The sequence below is a fragment of the Psittacula echo genome, assembly GCF_963264785.1.
Source record: "Psittacula echo genome assembly, chromosome: 1".
NCBI classification, from domain to species: domain Eukaryota; kingdom Metazoa; phylum Chordata; class Aves; order Psittaciformes; family Psittacidae; genus Psittacula; species Psittacula echo.
Genome location: NC_137735.1, coordinates 131721571 through 131740973, shown reverse-complemented (window position 1 = coordinate 131740973; position 19403 = coordinate 131721571). Strand labels below are relative to the sequence as shown.

At 37.1% G+C, this 19403-nt stretch overlaps 1 protein-coding gene across 1 annotated transcript in view; it reads right to left on the bottom strand.

Moving 5' to 3' along the window:
• Window positions 1-18717: 18717 nt before the first annotated feature.
• SEMA3A (semaphorin 3A) overlaps window positions 18718-19403 on the bottom strand; it is a gene marked incomplete at its 3' end in the record, with an annotated part of 166621 nt that continues 165935 nt past the window's right edge. Inside the window, exon 17 of the mRNA XM_080638137.1 lies at window positions 18718-19173. Within this exon, the coding sequence (XP_080494263.1) occupies window positions 18718-19173 (456 nt within the window). The remainder of the gene's footprint in view (window positions 19174-19403) is intronic.

Below are 19403 nucleotides of genomic sequence, written 5' to 3'. Positions count from 1 at the left end.
TTCCTTCTAATGCAACCTGTTGATCTGGTGGTCCCTAGAGATGAAGACATGTAATATGCATGATAATTTTCCTTCAGATTGCGTAACTTCAAATTTCCTTTTTATTCAAACACAGACTGATTCCAAGCCTGTTGAAGGATGAAATGATTCTCACAAGCTTTGAATTCAGCTTATAAATGTGTCTTTCATTTTAAAATGTGGTGCGTACATTAAAAGAATATTATTATTCAGCTATTAGTTTTGGGTTTGTTTCTTTTTCTTTTTTTTTTTTTTTTTTTTTTTTTTTTTTGTTATTTTATGCTTATCTGTGATTCCATGTAGGCAAATGATTATCAAGTTGTACATATAAAATCCAAGTCAGCAAGAAGGAAAGCTAGTGATGATTTAAAATCACTTTCTTTTCTCAGTGTAGTTTGGAGCTATTGTGTTATCTATATTAAAGTTAAAACAAACAAATAAGAAAAAGAAATTAGCAAATAAAGAGATCCCCATTTAATGCAAGAGAACACAAACATTTTCTCGATCCTGTTGTTGTTTAATTCAATCTTGTACTAGAGAAAAGCCACTGGATGGCAGCCTTGCTCCTTACAAATTAAAGGATCCAGCTTGGTTAAACAAGCTTTGTTGTAAAACCTGCAGTCCAACCGTGTCCTTTGCCTGTGCCTTGGTAACGGAGGTGCCTTTGCCTGATTATTCAGAGGAACAGGGATTCCTCACATGCAGGTGCACTTAATCTTTTCAAGATGTAGCAAAACCTTATAAAGCTGTGCTCTGTTGGTGAAACGTATTGTGTCTACTGATCTTTCATGTTTATTCAACCTTTTTTGGGGAGGGAGAGGGTGCCATAACAAAAGAGTGGTAGAATAAGAAGTATGCAGCTTGCATGTTTAAGCAATAAGAAGATTGCTCCATTGTCTAGCATAAACCCCGCCAGTGTGCAATTTCCTTTTTCCTGTTCTCCAAATTAGTTGGTAGGACCAAGTTCCCCCAGGTGGAAATAAGTTCTCCAGACTTGTTGGGAAAAGCTGACCAAAAGTTCACTGTACAATTCCACTTTCTCCTTAAAACAACTAGAAAGTTTTGCCAAGATGCCCTGTACCTTATTGCAGTCCTACCCCTAAGGCAGCTGACATCAATATGAAATTGTACCTTGCTAAATTTGGGATTGAGTTTTCTGTTCCAGACAGATACGTCCTGAAACAATAATAATCTGATTGTACAACAGTTATATTTGTTCATGCTTCTGTGAGGCATTTTTCTTCAGATGAATAAACAGAGGTAAAGGGTGGGTCAGAGCAGGTAGATCAACATAGTGCAAACACAAATCTTTTGTAGAATCCAGGTGCCCCAGTACTAATGTGATCTTGGTATAGTTCTCAGCATGTCAGTAAGATTATAGCTGAAGACATCTCATCTCTACTGCCTTGGACATGTGGCAGATTGAGTTTCCACTTCCTAGTTTCTTCTCTCCTGCCATGCCCCTGCCAAGGCTGAAGGAATCCTTCCTCCATGATGTTCTGTCAGCTAGCAGTTGTTTTCTCTGTTGTGTCTGTCACCCTGTAGGTATTATCACTGTTCATGATACATCATGCTGCTGTCTGTTGACATTTTGCTGCTTGCCAGTTCAGTCTCAAGGAAATAGAGCCTATTCTGAAACCTTCTCATCTCTGTGAACTACTTGAACAAATCCATGGTCAGTAAAGATTTCAGCTTTTCACTGTGTGGTCTGACATTGCTATTTAGAGCTTAACAGAAGAACCTTTTTAACAACAGAGCAAGGGCCCTGCTTAATCACTGAGGATTAATAAGGAGACTGCTGCCCTGTCTACCCATCCATCTCTGACTGAAGGAACAAGTAAGCTGTTTCTAAATGAGCTTTTAACCCACCTTTGTTTGCATGTGACATGTAGAAGAAATCCATTAGATGTTTTGGTACTGGTGGTAATTCCAGAGCTGATATTCACATAACAAAACCAGTAAGCACCACTTAGAAACTGGTAAATTTTCCATTTTTCTCATGGAAAATCCCATGCAAAACTGTCACTGTTATTTATGAACTACTTGAGAAAGTTCTGCTCCAAAACCATCATTCTCTGCTGTTTCAAGCAAAGGAGAATCTGCTTTAAAGGATGAACTGGCATGCAGGCTCCAGTCTAGGTAAGAAATTACTGCATGCATGCCTGTTCCAGTTTACAGCAACCCCCTGCCACAGAAGCATAGTTTTTAGCAAAATGTTTCCACACCATAGAGTATATGGAGTACACAAGCATCTTCCTCGCTCATTTGGGTCTGTAAAACAAGGCATCTATCACAGGGAAAGAGACACTGCAATTTTAAAAACATGTTCCTTGTCCCATATCTCAGTTCTTACACAAGGTGAAGGCCTCAGACAATGTAAAGAATTCACACCATTTCAGCTGAACTAAGCAGATGAGGTGCCTGAAAGGGTGAACTGGTGACCAGGAGCTCTGCTGAGTGGAAAAGAGTGCCTAGGGTATCATTTAGATGCTTAAATTAGATGTCTAAAGCCACAGTGTGAATAATATTTCCCTTTTCACATATTGTATTAAGATGTCATGATCTGAATACTTTATCTAAATCATACTGCATATTTCTGTGATACTTATTGATTTTCTTGTTCCTGAACATTTGTTTTGCACATGGTAAACTATTGTACTGTACTGCAGACGCAGCATGTTCAAAACTTCAAGCCCTACAAGGTGTCTGCCTCTTGAGAGGTTTGGATTTGCTTGTAGAATATGCAGCTATCACCTCTGTTACTCTGGAGGTAGCCTCAATAGAAAACACAATCGGATGAAGATAAAATCCCCCACAAGTTACTAGAACACTTTTGCACAGCTGAGACTGAGAACAAACAATCCTCTATTGCTTTATCAATGTAATCTGAACACAAGACACCCTGGAGCCTAAATCTACATTAGTAAAGTACAAAAATACACTCCTTAAAAAACAGTTACCACATCTGAAATACATCCCCAGACAGCAACAACCATCCTCTGAGACATGGCCAAAACACATACCAACTTCTTTCAAGTATTCAGCTTGGTGAATAAGGTGTAAAGTAAGGTGTACAAGAAATCTGAGTCACTGTGGAAGTTTTGTGTTTGTAGGAAAAATCTGTCTGAAGTAGAATGACACTCTTTTTCTCTTTCCTTTTCTCTTTTTCTCTTTACTTTTCTTTTGCTTTTAAATTGCAATTATTATTTACAAAGAATGTTCAAGGATTCATTTTCCTCAACAGGAGTCAAATAATTAGAAACAAGCATACAACCAAAACAATTTCGCTTAAACATTCAACTCATTTCCAGGCAGCACTGAAATCAGTTAGTGTTTCTCATATCAGTTAGTGTTTCTCATAACATTAGTCAGTCACATTCTGAGTATCTACTTTAAACAAGATTTTTTTTATTTTATCTTTTCTATTTCTTTGATTTTTTTTTCCTGATTCCTCCTCATAAACACACAACCTTAAGAAAACCAGAGTCAAGGACATAAAATGTTATTAATATGTCATTGTTTGGGCAAAGGCTTATACCTCCACTCTGTATGTAGTAGAATTTCTTATAGTTTCTACTGTTTTACTAAGTGAACTAATTTACCTGTAATTTATTGTTATCATAAGTGAAAAATGTGGAAATTAATAGATTTTGTGAAACAGAAAATACCTTCCTGCACAGAGAATCATAGAGCGATTTGGGTTAGAAGGGATCTTAAACTTCTACACTTACAGGGATCCTGTTGCCAATCTGTTCCACTTCAGCTTTCATCTGATTTGAGGTTAAAAGTATATTTTAACCTGATGCTGTACTTTCATTCATAGCCATTTAAAGCTGCTTAACAGTGGAACTTCTCAACAACAGACATAGTGCAAATTGCATGCATATTCAGATAATATATGACATATTTACTGCAGTAAATATCTTGCTGTTTCTTATATTCTGGACCTGCTCCCTTTTCCCCAACAGTGTCCCTGCCTGTGATTTCTCACATCCCAGTTGATAGGATATGTGGTTTATCTGCTCATCTTACTTTCAAACAGCGATATGTTTGGAGGGATGTGGGTTATCTGATTATATGTGAGAAAATATATTTGCTGTTCCTCCCCTCAGCCAATTCTTACTGTGAAAAAACAGATGCAGATTTACCAAAGAGTAAATCTAACAACATCGAAGCCCACCAAATGGCTATGCTGTTAGCGGGCTATCTAAAAACCATTGTGGATCTGTATAGCGTTCTTAATATATTAGCCCTATGAACCAAGAAACTGGTAACATTTATAATGAACAATTAACAGAGTAAGTCTAGAACTCATTAATCTTCACAAGTTATTCCAAGTCTCCTGCATTAAGAACAAGAAATAGCAGTAGTAAAATAATCAAACAATTTTATTTGTTTCCAGGATCTTCTTATTCAGTCAATTCACTGCAGTGATTGCATTCACTTTTGTGGAAACATCCTTAATTTAAGAGAGCTGAGGACATCAGGAGGTGAAGGATAATTTATAAAGAGAACTCCAGGTGGAGGAAAGCAAGCATATCTTTCTTGTGAATCATAACTAAAACTGACTCATATGAACAGAAAGAAAGGTAAGAGAGAGTTAAACACAACTGACAAAGATCAACCAACTCATCTGAATGGAAATCATCACTTTGTGAGAAATGGAAAGCAGAAGGAAGTGACTATCAAGTACTCTCTTTACAATGGTCTGACATCACTCAATTCTCTGCTGAACAAGGATATCAAATTGTTTGTGCTCCCATTTTAAGATAGTGGGGAAAGTCATACCTGGCTGTAAATTTTACTACCACTATGTTTTTGTTCTCTAGAGAGTTTAGTCTGACAGCAGGAAGACAAATATCGATACATCAATGGATAAATATTCTTCTGGGTGATGACCTTTGTGAATACTCTTGTTCTGCCCTAATAAATGGTAATTCAGAAAATTGTTGTCATTTAGTCTGCTTCGGAGAAACAAAAGCGACAAAACAGGCCTTACTTCCTGAATCACTGGATTATCAAAAGCAGTAGGAAGTTAGTGTATTGGGAAAGGAAGGAATAGCTTTATGAGGATTTGGGAATCTCTGAGACCTCATCACCATCAGTGACCTTCAAGACCTTCCTATGCGAAAATCCAGCTGGACACCTGCTTCTCCTACTCTGTGGTTTGCAACTCTTTACCTATTATATTTGTCTGAGCATATTATATTCTCCATAGAAACACTAAACTCCCTTATGTGAAAACTAACCCATATGGAAAAATCATAATTCCCAGATAACTGATCAAATATATTTCATATGTTTCAAAGATACTGTGCAGTTTAAACAGAGCTGGTTTGAGCTCATACCACATATAATTGCTGCTATGGAACAAGACATGTTTTTAAATGAGTGAGAATATGAAAAAAAGATTGAAAGGCTATCTTATACTCCAAACAGAAAGCAGCTAGTTTCATATCAGGCAGAAATTTTGGTAAGGAATTTAGGTTATTTTGTAGATGTCATATATTTTGTGAATGATTCTGGGATAGTACAAACTCAAAGCATGTGGAAATACATATTGCAAGCGCATTTATTTAGAAAGAATGGACAGTCTTGTGGTTTCAGACTTGGAAAAGCTGGGTTCATTTTCTGATTGAGACACTCAGGCAACATTACCCAGACATTGTTTATCCTTAGCCTGGGTTCTCAGCTGTAGAGCAGTGAAAGCACCATGAGGTAAGAAAGCATCATGAGGAAGAAAGGAATCTGTTAATGAAGACATGACAATATGGGGTATCTAAGTGCCTTTATGGATCAAGTTACAGTCTGATTTTAAGCCCAAAAATTTTGTTATGATTGCTTATAATTAATAAAAATTCAGCTCTGTGAACTCTGCCAAGATGTGATAACTCTAAACCTCAAACTGTCTGGTCAAAATAAGACACACTCACTAAGAAGATTTCAAAAGAAAATCCAGGTGGTTTAGGAAATGATTTTTCATTTGATTACTCCCACAAAGAAGTGCGTCATTTCTTGTAGTATTCCAAGAAGTCCACTAAATGAAAGACCATTCATAAAAGAAGATTCAGAAAAATGTATATACCTTTTAATTAAGTATTGGAGGCATTTTGACAGTCTCTATAATACATTAAAAAGGTTAATGTTTGATCAGGATCTAATAAATAATCATTCAATTTAGTTTCAAAAATTAGTTGACTTCTAAGAGGTACTTTTAATCTAATAGTTATGAACAAATGCCAAGGTAAGTAATCACTGTAGTTTCAAATATATACAGATGTCTTTCCTCTTTCAGTCATCTGTTATTTCACTTCAATGCTGAATTCTGATTGTGGGCGATGTGCTAAATGTTCACATGTATACGCTGAGATCCACTACAACCTCCCCCACTAGAAGTATGTACACTAAGCGTGAAGTCCTGAAGGTATTTTGAGAGTTACTTAGGTGTTAGAGCAATAAATATAATAAATAACACAAAATAATCCCAATCCTTCTATGGGATACAAATCATATTTCTAGAAGCAAAATTGTTTCTTATCAATATAATTGTCATTTGATTATTCACTGAGTTCAGTTCCTTTAAAAGAGCTGTTAGAATGAATTAGTAAGACACTAGGCTGTACTATGCATATAGATTCAAGTTTATTATTCTTTCTAGTTATTCCTCATATGGGTAATCTGAAACAAGTGATAATCAGTACAAATTTTAACAAAGGCTTATCACAGCTGTCATCATAATTGGTTTCCCATGATGCTTAAAAAAATAAAATGGATAATGATAGAAGAAGTAGACTCTTTTATTTATTTTTAATTTTTTTTTTCATTGTTCTACAGAGTTCAGCTGTGCAATTGGTTTTCTCACAGTCTTTGGTAAAAATGCCTTTGGCATTTTTTCTCATTTTGTATGACAATACTCAGCAATAGTCGGGTAGCTGTTGTGCTAAAGCAATTGCTTATTAAACTAATTACTAGTATCAGTATTGTCTGGTGTTTTTTCCCAGCTGACTGCTATACTGACCTGCTCTTTCTTGCTTTAGTCTGTAATCATGCTTTTGGTACAGGTCATTTTCTCATTTGGGGATTGTATCATTAAACATTGTAATTCATAAGTCTTTTTATGATCTTACAATATGCACTAGTAAGTAGAAACAAGTACAGAATGCTGCATATATTTACAAAATCTCTATAGGGACCACGGACTTTTCATTAGCTGATATTCATACAGATTTTTTTTGTTATTTACATATAAGGATCCTTTTGTCCAAATGAAATGTCTATGCATAAGAAAGTTTGTACTTAGTAGTCTGTCTGTTTACCTGCAAAATACTTCTCAATGTGGAGACATAGAGTGTACCTTAAAGTTTTATATGCAAGAATTAGGTTACTTACTTCAAAGCAAAACAATTACTGAACTATGTTAAAACAGGAACCAAACACAGATCAGATATCTGAGCCCTGATGGAAAATAATTTGGGTAAGATCTAACTACAGTTTAGAATTCATAGAATCATATCATCATAGAATCCTTTAGGTTGGAAAGAACCTTTCAGATCATAGAATGCAACTGTTAACCTAGCACTACTAAGGCCACCTACAGCCAGCTGCCCAGGACCATGTCCAGAGAGCTTTTGAATATCTCTAAGGGATGAGGCTCTCTGGGCAAGCTGTGCCAGTGCTCAGTCATCTCCACAGCAAAAAACTCTTTCCTGATGTTCAGGTGGACTCTCCTCCATTTTAGTTTGTTCCCATTGCCTCTTGTCCTGTTACTGAACACCACTGAAAAGAACCTACCATCTCTATTTAAGTTTTGCCCTCTTTCTACTTCTTGTTTCTTCTGATAGGATTCACTAGATCTCTCCACAATCCTTGAGTCAGCAAAATTCAGTTTTATTTATACCATTAAGAAATCATGAGCACAGGAAGAAACAGATAAAGACACATATACTTCATAAAAGTAATACAGAAATTTACCATATTATCCAGAAAGATGCCCAGTCAACCATGAGGAAATCTTGGTTTGGAGTATTTACCTTGGTAATAACCTGCAAGCTAATAAATGTGGTGTGATTTATTTCAGCTCTATCCTGATAACATCTACCTCTAATTGAATGAACAACCCTGAATGCTTCCAAACAACCTAACTTCCCTCATTCCTCAAGAAAGAAGGGAGAAAACTGTCTTTGAAAACTTAAAGTGTAAAATATCTTCTCAGTAACGAACACTAGGAACAAAGTTCCCCTGTGAACAGGTTATCACATTACTGGTGAATGAAGAACAGTTTACACCTTCCTCTGAGGCAGCTGGCACTTCTTGTCATCTGAAACATGAGACTGAATGACAAACATCAGTTTCATAGTCCAGTGTCAGTATGAATCCATTCCTATAAAGCATCATTTCAGGAAAGATGCTGTAAAAAAGAAAGCACAGACTCAAAATGGCTTAAAATTCAGGCTGAGCTATTTTTATGATGTGAAAATATCCTTTTCAGTAATACTAGAAGCTTATACCCCCCAGAGGTGTTTATATGAAAAACTGACAGTTCTATTTAGTTTTCTTCTGCAAGTCTGTTTCAAACATCAAGATCTCCTGCAGAAATCTGGAAAGCCATTGACTAGTGTTGAAAGTGTTGTCACTCACCTTTCCGAGTAACAACAGACTGACATATTAATTTGAGAGGTAGAAAAGAAATGTAGATTTTATGCAAAATAAATAGTGAGATCGAATTAACATTTCTTGCTGTTATACCTTAAAGTCAAATAGAAAATCAGATATGCAACATTGGTTCTACATCCTTTCCACTCAGTCACTACCAAAACAGGTTTCCATACAGGGCTTGATCTTGCCTGAATGCCTCAAGCTATTGCTTTTAGTGACTAGTGGCAGGAAATGCAAATGCTGGCTTTATCCTGTCCCATTAAAGAATAACAGTGGAATTTCCAAGAGCTATGATGGAAGCAGATTTCATTAATTTCCAAGAACTTTTCCTGATTTTTAACAGTCCATTACGTCTGTAATACTCAAATGAACTGAAAGAGCTCAGTACATGCACACGTACCCATTCACCCTTAAAATAGAAAACTGGATCTTTAGAGGTTACCAATGATTGTAACCACTTCTTACATGTATTATGAAAATATAAAATATGAAATATTTTCATAATATGTATGAAAATGTATTTTTAGTTCTTTTAGCATTGTCATTCTAATGCTACTGTGATGACTTGGATAAATCCTTTTGGATTTATCTCCGGTGCTAGAGTAAAATGCAAGTGACAGAGGTAAAATATGGCAGGCTTGATTCAGGATCATCTACCTGCTAGGAGTTGCTGGAATACCGGATAACACATTAAGGATGCAGTTCCTTTGAACTGCTAAATTAAGTTTCACTATGGGAAGACAGTGTAAGGGTGGGAGGGAATACTAGGACAATGCCTTGCCTTGAGAAAATTAATAAGTATTTTTTAATACCTCCTTGTGATACATGTGCTGGTTCTACAGTATAAATCTACCTGACCAAATTAGTCTAAGAGCTAATGTTTAGCAGTTACACAGTCTATTTTATGGCTTTTCATAGAATCATAGAATCATAGAATACTTAGGGTTGGAAAGGACCTTAAGATATCTAGTTCCAACCCCCCTGCCATGGGCAGGGACACCTCACACTAAACCATGTCATCCAAGCCCTCATCCAACCTGGCTTTGAACACCGCCAAGGATGGAGCATTCACAACCTCCCTGGGCAACCCATTCCAGTGCCTCACCACCCTCTCAGTAAAGAATTTCTTCCTTAGATCCAATCTAAACTTCCCCTGTTTAAGTTTGAACCCGTTACCCCTTGTCCTGTCACTACAGTCCCTGATGAAGAGTCCGTCCCCAGCATCCTTGTAGGCCCCCTTCAGATACTGGAAGGCTGCTATGAGGTCTCCACGCAGCCTTCTCTTTCCCAGGCTGAACAGCCCCAACTTTCTCAGCCTGTCTTCATACGGGAGGTGCCCCAACCCCTTGATCATCCTCGTGGCCCTCCTCTGGACTTGTTCCAACAGTTCCATGTCCTTTTTATGTTGAGGACACCAGAACTGCACACAATACTCCAAGTGAGGTCTCCCGAGAGCAGAGGAGAGGGCAGGATCACCTCCTTCGACCTGCTGGTCACACTCCTTTTGATGCAGCCCAGGATACGGTTGGCTTTCTGAGCTGTGAGCGCACACTGAAGCCGGCTCATGTTCATTTTATAAACATTTCTCCTCTTAGGGGCGGTTATTTTCAACTGGCTTGAAAGCAACTCAAGTGTTCAATACTTGTAACAGAAGGAGCTTTCATGCCAGTGACAAAATAGGAAATAATATATTTAACTTTGAATACCTACATTTGAAAATGAAACAAAACAGAATTACAGAAGACAGTGAGACTTGAATAGAGTCTTTCATTTTGTGATCTTGTTTCCTATGATTAGTAAGACAACTTTTTGTTCGTGTTTTCTCAATAAAAAACATCTAGATCATATGTTTTGGTACTCTTCTTTTCTGTCCACAGCTCATCGCTAATATTTTTAGTGGCCATAGAAAGATTTACAATGATTTACATGAAGATTATATGTAAACTGCAATTTGTGAGGGCACCATTCCTGGTAGTATCCCTGGATCCTTATTTAAGGTTTCAGCTTCTTCCAAATACAAGAGTTACAAAGAAGGATTTTAGCATTAACAACAGTTCCAAATATTTGCAGAAATACTTTTCTATCAGGCAATAGTATGTACAATTGCCAACATATTGTTGAAGCACAGTGAATGACAAACAGGAGAATTTCTGGAAGACAAAGAACCATTATTTGCTCAGCATGCCTTCAGTGTCTGAAGAAGATTTTTACAGCTGCATTATGTCTGCTATTTTGACATGCAACAGTGAACTTAACTATAAATAGTTTAATTCTCTACATTCAACTATTCTTCCCCTCCAGCTAGAGAAGATCATAGAGACATATAATATGGGAAATATTTATCATAGTTTGAAGTCCTGTTATATTCAATTGCTTTACACTGGCATCGAACTGTTTAGCTTTCATAAGTAACTTTTTGAGCCGTAGAGAATAGCCAAAGGATTGAAATTCATACCTTTCAGAACCCTGAATGTTTGATAGATTCCAGTCAATACAGAAGGTGGTAGAGCACACAGCTTTGTTTATTTGGGTGAGGATCTAGCTAAAGTATGCTGGTTAACATTAAAGAAAAAAAATACAACATGTTGATTTTTAGAAACATTGTCATGTTTATAAGCGTGGTGTGTAGTTGATTATTAAAGGGAAATACAGTGGAAAATTCCACAGTGCTCTAACAGAACTAGATCAGTTGCATCTTCTAAATATCAGTTATTACAGAACAAAAAAAGATCTCTTCTCCTTAACTATATAGTATTCAAAACAGCACAAGCAATCTTTTGCATTTGTACTGCATATCGGAGAGCTGTTAAACTGAGGCAAGAGCTGAACCTACATTATCTTTACATACAACAGCAATTACAAATCAACTGACATGAAGAGACTCAGGCATAAAGCAAAAAAACATTGTACTCCAGAAGTTACTGTGGAACAGCAACATGTAAGTCACTAATAATCATACTAGAATGTGGTGAAGTGGGTGTCTGACTCAGGACCTCTGATGAGCTTGCAGATGTTTCAAAAACAAACACAAAGTTCAGTGAAGTGGGAAGCTTTTCATTACACCCACTGAGCTTTACTCAGCTCCTAATTTTATTGCAGCACAGTCAGTAAAACAACAACCTGACATGGTTAAAGTTATAATTTGTTTGTTCCTTTATTTTCAAAATAGAATTCATCACTTTTTAGCAATTTTCTCTTACTGTAAAATGATTTCTTGATTAAGAACTGATATTTAAAACCTTTAACTTGTAGTGAATTACCTTAGACAAAACTATGAAGAAGTAAGATAGGGCTTTATATTAGAAGTGCTGACAAAGCCCTAACGAAAAGAACACCAGTGTCCCTACTATAATAACAAAATAACAAACAGAAGAGGAAAGTTAAGCTGCCTTAGGAGGAATTTGCATAGTCTGTCTGTTTGTTCTGGTTTATTGAGCTGTTCAATGTAGTGGTGTTCACTGAAAGCAGAGATTATAGGAATGCATTTTTTTTACATAGTGCTACAAACCAAGAAAAAAATATGTGAAACTAAAGAGCCTAAGGGGCTGGCCATTGCAAAAGATAGCTGAAATATCTGCATTTCTTTCATCTGCTCTTTTCCTCTCCTGCCCTCAGCTATAGCAAGAAATGAGAAGTTCAGGTCAAACCATATTTAATATTTACTTAATGCACTGGATCTTGCAGAATTACCAGAGTCTCTTTATCCTTTTCTCATGCAGAAACAGGAATCTTCATTTGCCTCTGCATAAATGGGACTTACAAGGATTTTTATTGAGCCACTGTCAGTGCCTGAGTGAAGCTGGGGACCCTTATGTCCATTTGCACCCCTGGGGCTCCCACCACCATGCCCATGGCCCAGGACCCCATTTCAGCCCCTAGGGTAATCAGTGAGGCCGTAGGATGCCATCTCCAGTCGCCACTGCCCTGCCCATGGGCTATGTCAATCTGGCTTCACCTGCAGGCTGATGTTGTGTCCCCATCCCAAGGGCACGGTGGCTGGGGGACAGGCCCTGGCTGATGGGCCATGCCCTGGCACTCTCAGAAGCCCCTGACACCTCTGATCCCCAGCACAGGGAGATGCCATCCCTCGTGATTCCATGACAGACATCTTCTTGTGTTGTACCAATGAAAATGTTTTTTATTGCTCACCAAGGCCTGATTTTATCCCTACTGATGAGAACAGACATTTTTAGGTTTAGTACTAACAGATGTGGCAAGAATAGACTAGTTTGGAAGAATTCTAGTTTCATTGGAGCACCTGGAAACAGAGAAGGTCAGGGCAGGCTAGTCATCAGAAACAGGGTTCCCCATGTGTGTTGAAGAAGACATTAGCCTTTCAATGGCTATAGAAACTATACAGTGACCTTTCTGGCTAAATACTGAGTGAAGAGGACCCCCTTTTCCTAAAAAAGGGTAAAAAAAGTGCTATGAAAGAAAGGGAAGTTGCTTTTTAACCTAAGTGAAACTTTTTCTGTATGGAAATTGCTTTACTAGAGCTTTGAGATTTAGCTCAGATCATCCTTAAGTTCTCAGAAATGTCAACCTTCGATAAATTCCAGGACAAAAAGTCCCAAACAAGGCCTGTTCTCTGCAGTTTCTAGTTTTTCTATGAAGCTCCTCCAACCTTTCACGTGAGTATTTAAGGGGAGCAAAGAAGCTGGCTGGTTCACTAATACTCTGATCTACTTGTATCCTGTTACTGAGCGTTATGGGGAGAATAGTGCTTTTGTTTCAGGCTTTGGAAAAAAACATTATAACTTTGCTTCACATTAAATGTATGTTTGATGGGGAGCTCAGTGAATGTGACCTGTAAGGAAACAGAATAGCGTGTTTCAGTCTTCACAAAGGAAACATTTATAACAATTTATAGCTGAGGCTGCCAAATGTGTTCTTCAGAGATGCACTAGAATTACATGTAGAACCCCAAATACTTCAGGGAAAAGGGGATTTCATCTCTGTGAAAGCTGGCCATTTAAATGCATGTGTGCATATATATGTATATATGTATGAACAAACAAGCATTAAACACTGAATGTTTCTACTTTCTTCTCACTCAGTGTCACTGAAGGTTGTTCCTAGGCATTGTACATTCCTGGCAATGCAGCAAAGTAGTAACAAAGGACAATCAGTTTAGCTGTGCTCTGCAGGGAGTTCTAGCAAAGGGCACAGCTTGACTACATCCAGAAACAAGGGTCTTCCTCTGTGAGTATTTATAATTCATGTACTGGACAGACAAAAATAAAACCCCCAAAACACTGTGGATTCAGGGCTTCCCATTTCCATTCTGTATTTGCAGACATCTTTTGCACCCCACTGAGTTGCCTCGTTGCTGCTGAGGGCTTATTTTCATTTTCAGAAGCCAGTAGTAACTTGTCCTGGTTTAGCAGTAGCAGTCATTTTTTCTACTTCTTAGTAGCTGGTGCAGTGCTGTGTTTTTGACTTTTGGCCTGGGGATAATACTGATAAAACCAATGTTTTCAGTTGCTGGTCAGAATGTTTATTCTTACCAAGGACTTTGTGAGTCTCATGCTCTGCCAAGGGGGAGGGGAAGCCGGGAGGAAGCAGGGACAGGACACCTGACACAAACTAGCCAAAGAGGTATTCCATACCACAGCAAATCTGGTATATTTAAACTTCCTGCTTTCCAGGGCATTTGTCTCATTAGCTGTTTGCACAATGCTTAGTGCTATAGCATATTACCTTTAGATAGAGCCCCTAAGCACTTGTAAGCAGCTGCTAATTTTAACTAAGGATACAAAAGTATTTCAGTCACAGACAGAACCTGATTTATTCTACTTGTTGTCTGTGCAAGTCAGTTTCCAAAAGGAAGCAGGATGGCTGTACTAAGCTATTAGCATCACACAGAGTAAGTTCCTGCAGGTACAGCACCTTGCTAACACTCGCTGATTTACAGTTCAGTGAATGGGCAGAGTATGTGTGTGGTGCGTATGCGTGGCTTTATCCTCATAAACCCACACAGCTGTGCCAAAAGATAGGCTGAAGATAAGTTTGTAGCTTTCATTTTGGGCATTATTAGTTAGTAGTCTTCAAAAAGAAACAATAAACACCATTAATAAAAATAGCAACCCTTCTGGCCCAGTAAATGGAGCTCATATACATTGATAGCATTATATTGGCAACAATGCACTCCATATGCTCATGAAAGTTACAGGGCACATTTCCATGTAAACAGTCAAGACAGCGAACTTTAAATATTTGGGAGAAATGTTTATTTAACAACCGAATACATGCTAAAAGAAATAATTTACAGCAGCAGTTTCATTACACTTTTTTCACTCCAGTTTTCTAGTTCCCATCTGAATTGAAGTGATAAATACAGAAGTAGAATTATTTACTACCCAGTAAGTAATGTGCTTAAAGTATAAGCACATAACTTTAGCACTGATATAGCAAATAAACTACCTTATCACCTGTGTGCCAAAATCTTGCATTTTAGTATTATGCTGAACACACTGAAATGGAGTACCTCTAGATAACAGTACTTTACACTGTACCTCTTTATCTAGTCAAAAATATTTACATCTCTTTTGGCTAATGTGTAGGTAGCAAAAACTGAACTATTAAACACATACCATTGATATTCACTAAATAATACATAAAAAGGATCAGTAAATGCGCATTCACATGCATTTAATTTATTTTTTTACATAGTGACTTTATTGGGTCATAAAGATTTAACTCTGTTCTGCAACAACGAACATTTTCTCAGTTTGATGTTACAGTTTAACATAACCATACAGTTTCTAGGAGCCATTGAACAAAATCCCATCTTCAGTGATCCATGCAAGTGCAAAGTGTAGATGAGTAAGAATAATGTAAAGTACATTTGTTCCTTGCAAATGTGTATCTTAAAACAAACGAAAATAGATCTTTCTGGTTACAAATTAAATCCTTTATTTCTCTCCAGCTTAAACACAACTTTTTACTTATTTCTAAAGTCTGAAAGCAGAGGTTTAGAGGGTTTCACTGACGATTTACAGAAATATCATTTTTGTCTTTATCTTCACACTTTATGTTGCTTTAAACAGTAATAACACAAATGGGGGTGTGAATTTTACTGAAGCTGCAGGGCTTCTGTCTAACCATGAATTCATTCAGACTTAGGTTCTTTGAAAAAAGTTAATTTCACATCAGTATTAAATGTTGCTTTTAACTTGACCATATATCAACCTGAAAATAAAATATTTCCACTTCTGGCTTGATCTTCTGCCCTCTTGTTTATATAAGCAAACATGAAGATATAAACAAGAATACTCATGTCAGTAAGAACTGAAGTTTGTAAGATCTGATTATATTGATTGACCAACTAGACTGCCAGGTTATGATAAAAACATTGCAACTTCTGTAATTTTGTTCCCACTGATTGTCTTTCTCTGCATAGAGAAACATATAATAGAATCCTGACTTAACTGAATCTGGTTTTTCTTCAGGGGTAGTAGAATAGGTTGGGTTTAGTTTGATTTTTTGCAGCAAGTTGCTATAGAACCAGTTGCTATGAGCATGGTAGAGAAAAAAAAAAAGTTAGACAGCAATCCATTAATATGTAAAAAAGGAAACAAAGGCATTTAGGGTTTGTTGAAATCCATCTGTATTTTCCCACTGAATTCTCTGAGGTTCATTTTAAAACTGTTTCCTTTGTAACAAAGACGATTCTAATGACTTGATGGTACACAACAGATCTACACAAAAGGCTAAAGAGTGTTCTGTGATTACAATTAAATAATTGAACTGAGAACAATGCTTAGAAATTAATCATAAGGTGAGCTGTAAAATTAATACTCTGGACAGGAAAGCCCATAGCTGAACTGTTTTAATTCATCCCTACTCAGCACATCATGAAAGCATGGGAATTTAATAGTTTATTAAAGTTCACAGGAGTCAAGTTAAACATAAGAGAGACTTAAAGTTGCTTTAAAACTAAATTCCCATGTGCTTTCCTAAATCATGGCCTCACAGACTTGCCCTGGTCTATTCAATGATTTTTGGGTTTTTGCTAAAGAATTGAACGACAAAAAACCTTGCAAGTTCATCTCCTGCAAAAGATTCAAAAGGGACTAAAGTGACTGAGTTGTTAATAAAAATCCAATCACTAAGGAGTCAAGAAGCCAAGGATTCATCAGAAGGATACTTGAATTAGTAAGTGGCAAGGAGACTGGGATGTGTTGTGAGAGAAGCTGTCACAGCAGTTGTGTTATATCTGATTAGACTGATAGTGTAGTGATTGATAAATTAAATAATCTGGACTGAATAACAACAAAGCAATCAGTCATCAATACAGACACACTTTTATATAAAAGCTCCTTTAGCAAACTAAGGACTTTGTTCTAGTAATTTTCCCCACAATGACATTACTTGAAATTATGCCATTTATGGACTCTACCAAGATAAAATATGGGAGGCTGGAGAAAGATGATCTCAAAAGAACTGGACACCATAGAACTGGGGACCAAAGGCACATCTGTGCTGAGGTGAATATATCCACTACTTATAACCCTAAGCTGACATTTATGGTGCAAGTACATTGTCTGTTTTACCCTCCTGCTCTCCTGTATATAGAATAAGACAGAAGTGCAGGACCAAATTATCTGTTGGTATAAACTAGTCTTTTAGCTGAACTTCACCAGTTTACTACTGCAGCAGACTTTGCCCACAGATGAAACTGTCCCTTAGATCTAAAACAGAGAGCTGGCTTTGAGGCTACTATTTATGTGGCCTAGTGCTGATTCTTAGCATTTGGGTGATCTGGCCCACATAAAGAATGGAGCACAGTAATGTGGACATATTTCTACCACTGAGCTGGGAAAAAAATACTCCTTAAACTGAATGTGAGCTTTGCTCATGTATATATGACAGTCTATGAGCCACAATATTTAAATATTAGCATTCACAAATATTTATGAACCAAGAAAGCAAGAGTATAATTAGTGGAGGGTATTTTAATGCTATTTGCTTCTTTTAGTAAAAAAAAAATGTACAACTGAAAATCAATGCTCTCTTTTTCATTGGTTCAATTAATAGCAAGCTATTTTACAAGTTGAATAATTTCAAATACCATACTTAAAAAAAAAAAAGAATGCAGAAGACTTAAATGCTATACAGCGACTTCCATGTTAAAATAGCTTAGTTTTAAAATTGTTTTGAAGTTACATGTCATACAGATTACTGAGAGGGGAGGAGGTTAACTACACTGTGACTAGCTCCCCTGGAAGATTTTCCAAACAAGAGTAAAGCAGCTCATAATTGGATGTTGTCTTTTTTTTTTTTTTTCCTCTAAACCAGTAATTAGGAAGTACAATATTTCTAAGACAAAAAGTCTAATCTATTTTAGAAAAGAGCTAATGTTTGCTGCATATTTTTCATGGTACATTTAAATTATAGTTTTAATAAAATACATCTTTAGATCAAAGCTGAAAGAAGTCATCAGTAGTAGGCCAGTGTACTCCACATTTTTTTGTTCTTCCAGATGATGGATGGCTGATGCTGTTCAGATTTCCACAAACAATTTCATTCAGTATTGTTTTTCCTCTTCTAGTACATATAAACAGGAGAACTGGTAGACAAAACAAGAACAAAATCCTTGTGTCCAATCATGTGTTTAGACGTTCATCAGCTTAATGAGTTCATGCAGTTTTATGTATAAGTCTAGAAATGGTAGTGCTGATGATGAAAGGTGGGGTTTGTTTTTCTTTTCTTTAAGATGACAGCATGAAATACAGCATTTTGTTTATATCTCAGGCAAAAGAGAAAGCAAAACTTGCCTGCTGAACACTTGCAGAACTTTCTGAGCAGTAAGTTAGGTCCGGGTGAGTTATCATCCTTGAAACTCTGGTCTTTCTGGTCTTAGAATCGGAGTAGGAAAGTTAGAAATGGATTTTATTTAAACCTGGTGGAAATTGTTTGGACTTTCCACGCTTGTAAACATCCACATAATGCCATGAAAAAGTTCATGAATATTGCATTTTTTTTCCAGTTATCTGTCTATACAAGTTTCTACTTGGATAAGGTTCCTAGAGGTAATGCAGCTCAGACACTCCGTGGTGCCCTCTCAAATTCATGGGTCCTCCTGTTCCTACCTTTTTTATTCTCTTGTAGGTGCTTCCACTTATTTGCATTCACCTGCGCATTGGCAGGCCTTTGCCGGCGTTGTTTGCGGTCTCTTTTCCAAACCTGCTCACAGAACTCATCCATTGTGTTGAGATTGGGGTGATTGATTAACTGCATGAAGTCTCTATACCAGATCTTTTGACCTGGGGTCATGCTATTGGTAGCATCCTTGGTCTTGGAAGCATCACCATCTTCTTCTTTATGGAGCAGCTCTTCCAGGTGATCAGTATCAATTACTTCCAGGGTCACTTTGAGCAAAGTTTGCATGAAGCCATGCTCCACAGCATGACAAAAATAGGTACCAGAATCTTTCTGTTGAAGACTTCGTAGCAATAGGCCCTGTTCTGTCCGGATCATGCGATCATCCACTTTTATCTGTATTGGAAAAAAGTGGTAATTTCAATAGTTACCTTTCACAGATGTGCAACTTTATCCTCTAACCATGCTAGTACCTTAGTACTGTTCCTTTCAGCTGGTAAAACATGGCCAAAAATCCCCAAAGCAACATGAATGAAAAATCCTTGCCAGCCACCTGTAGTTATGGAAGTCTCAAATACGCTGGAAAGACTATTGATGTACTGCAAAGAGTTTGAGGGATTAAGAAT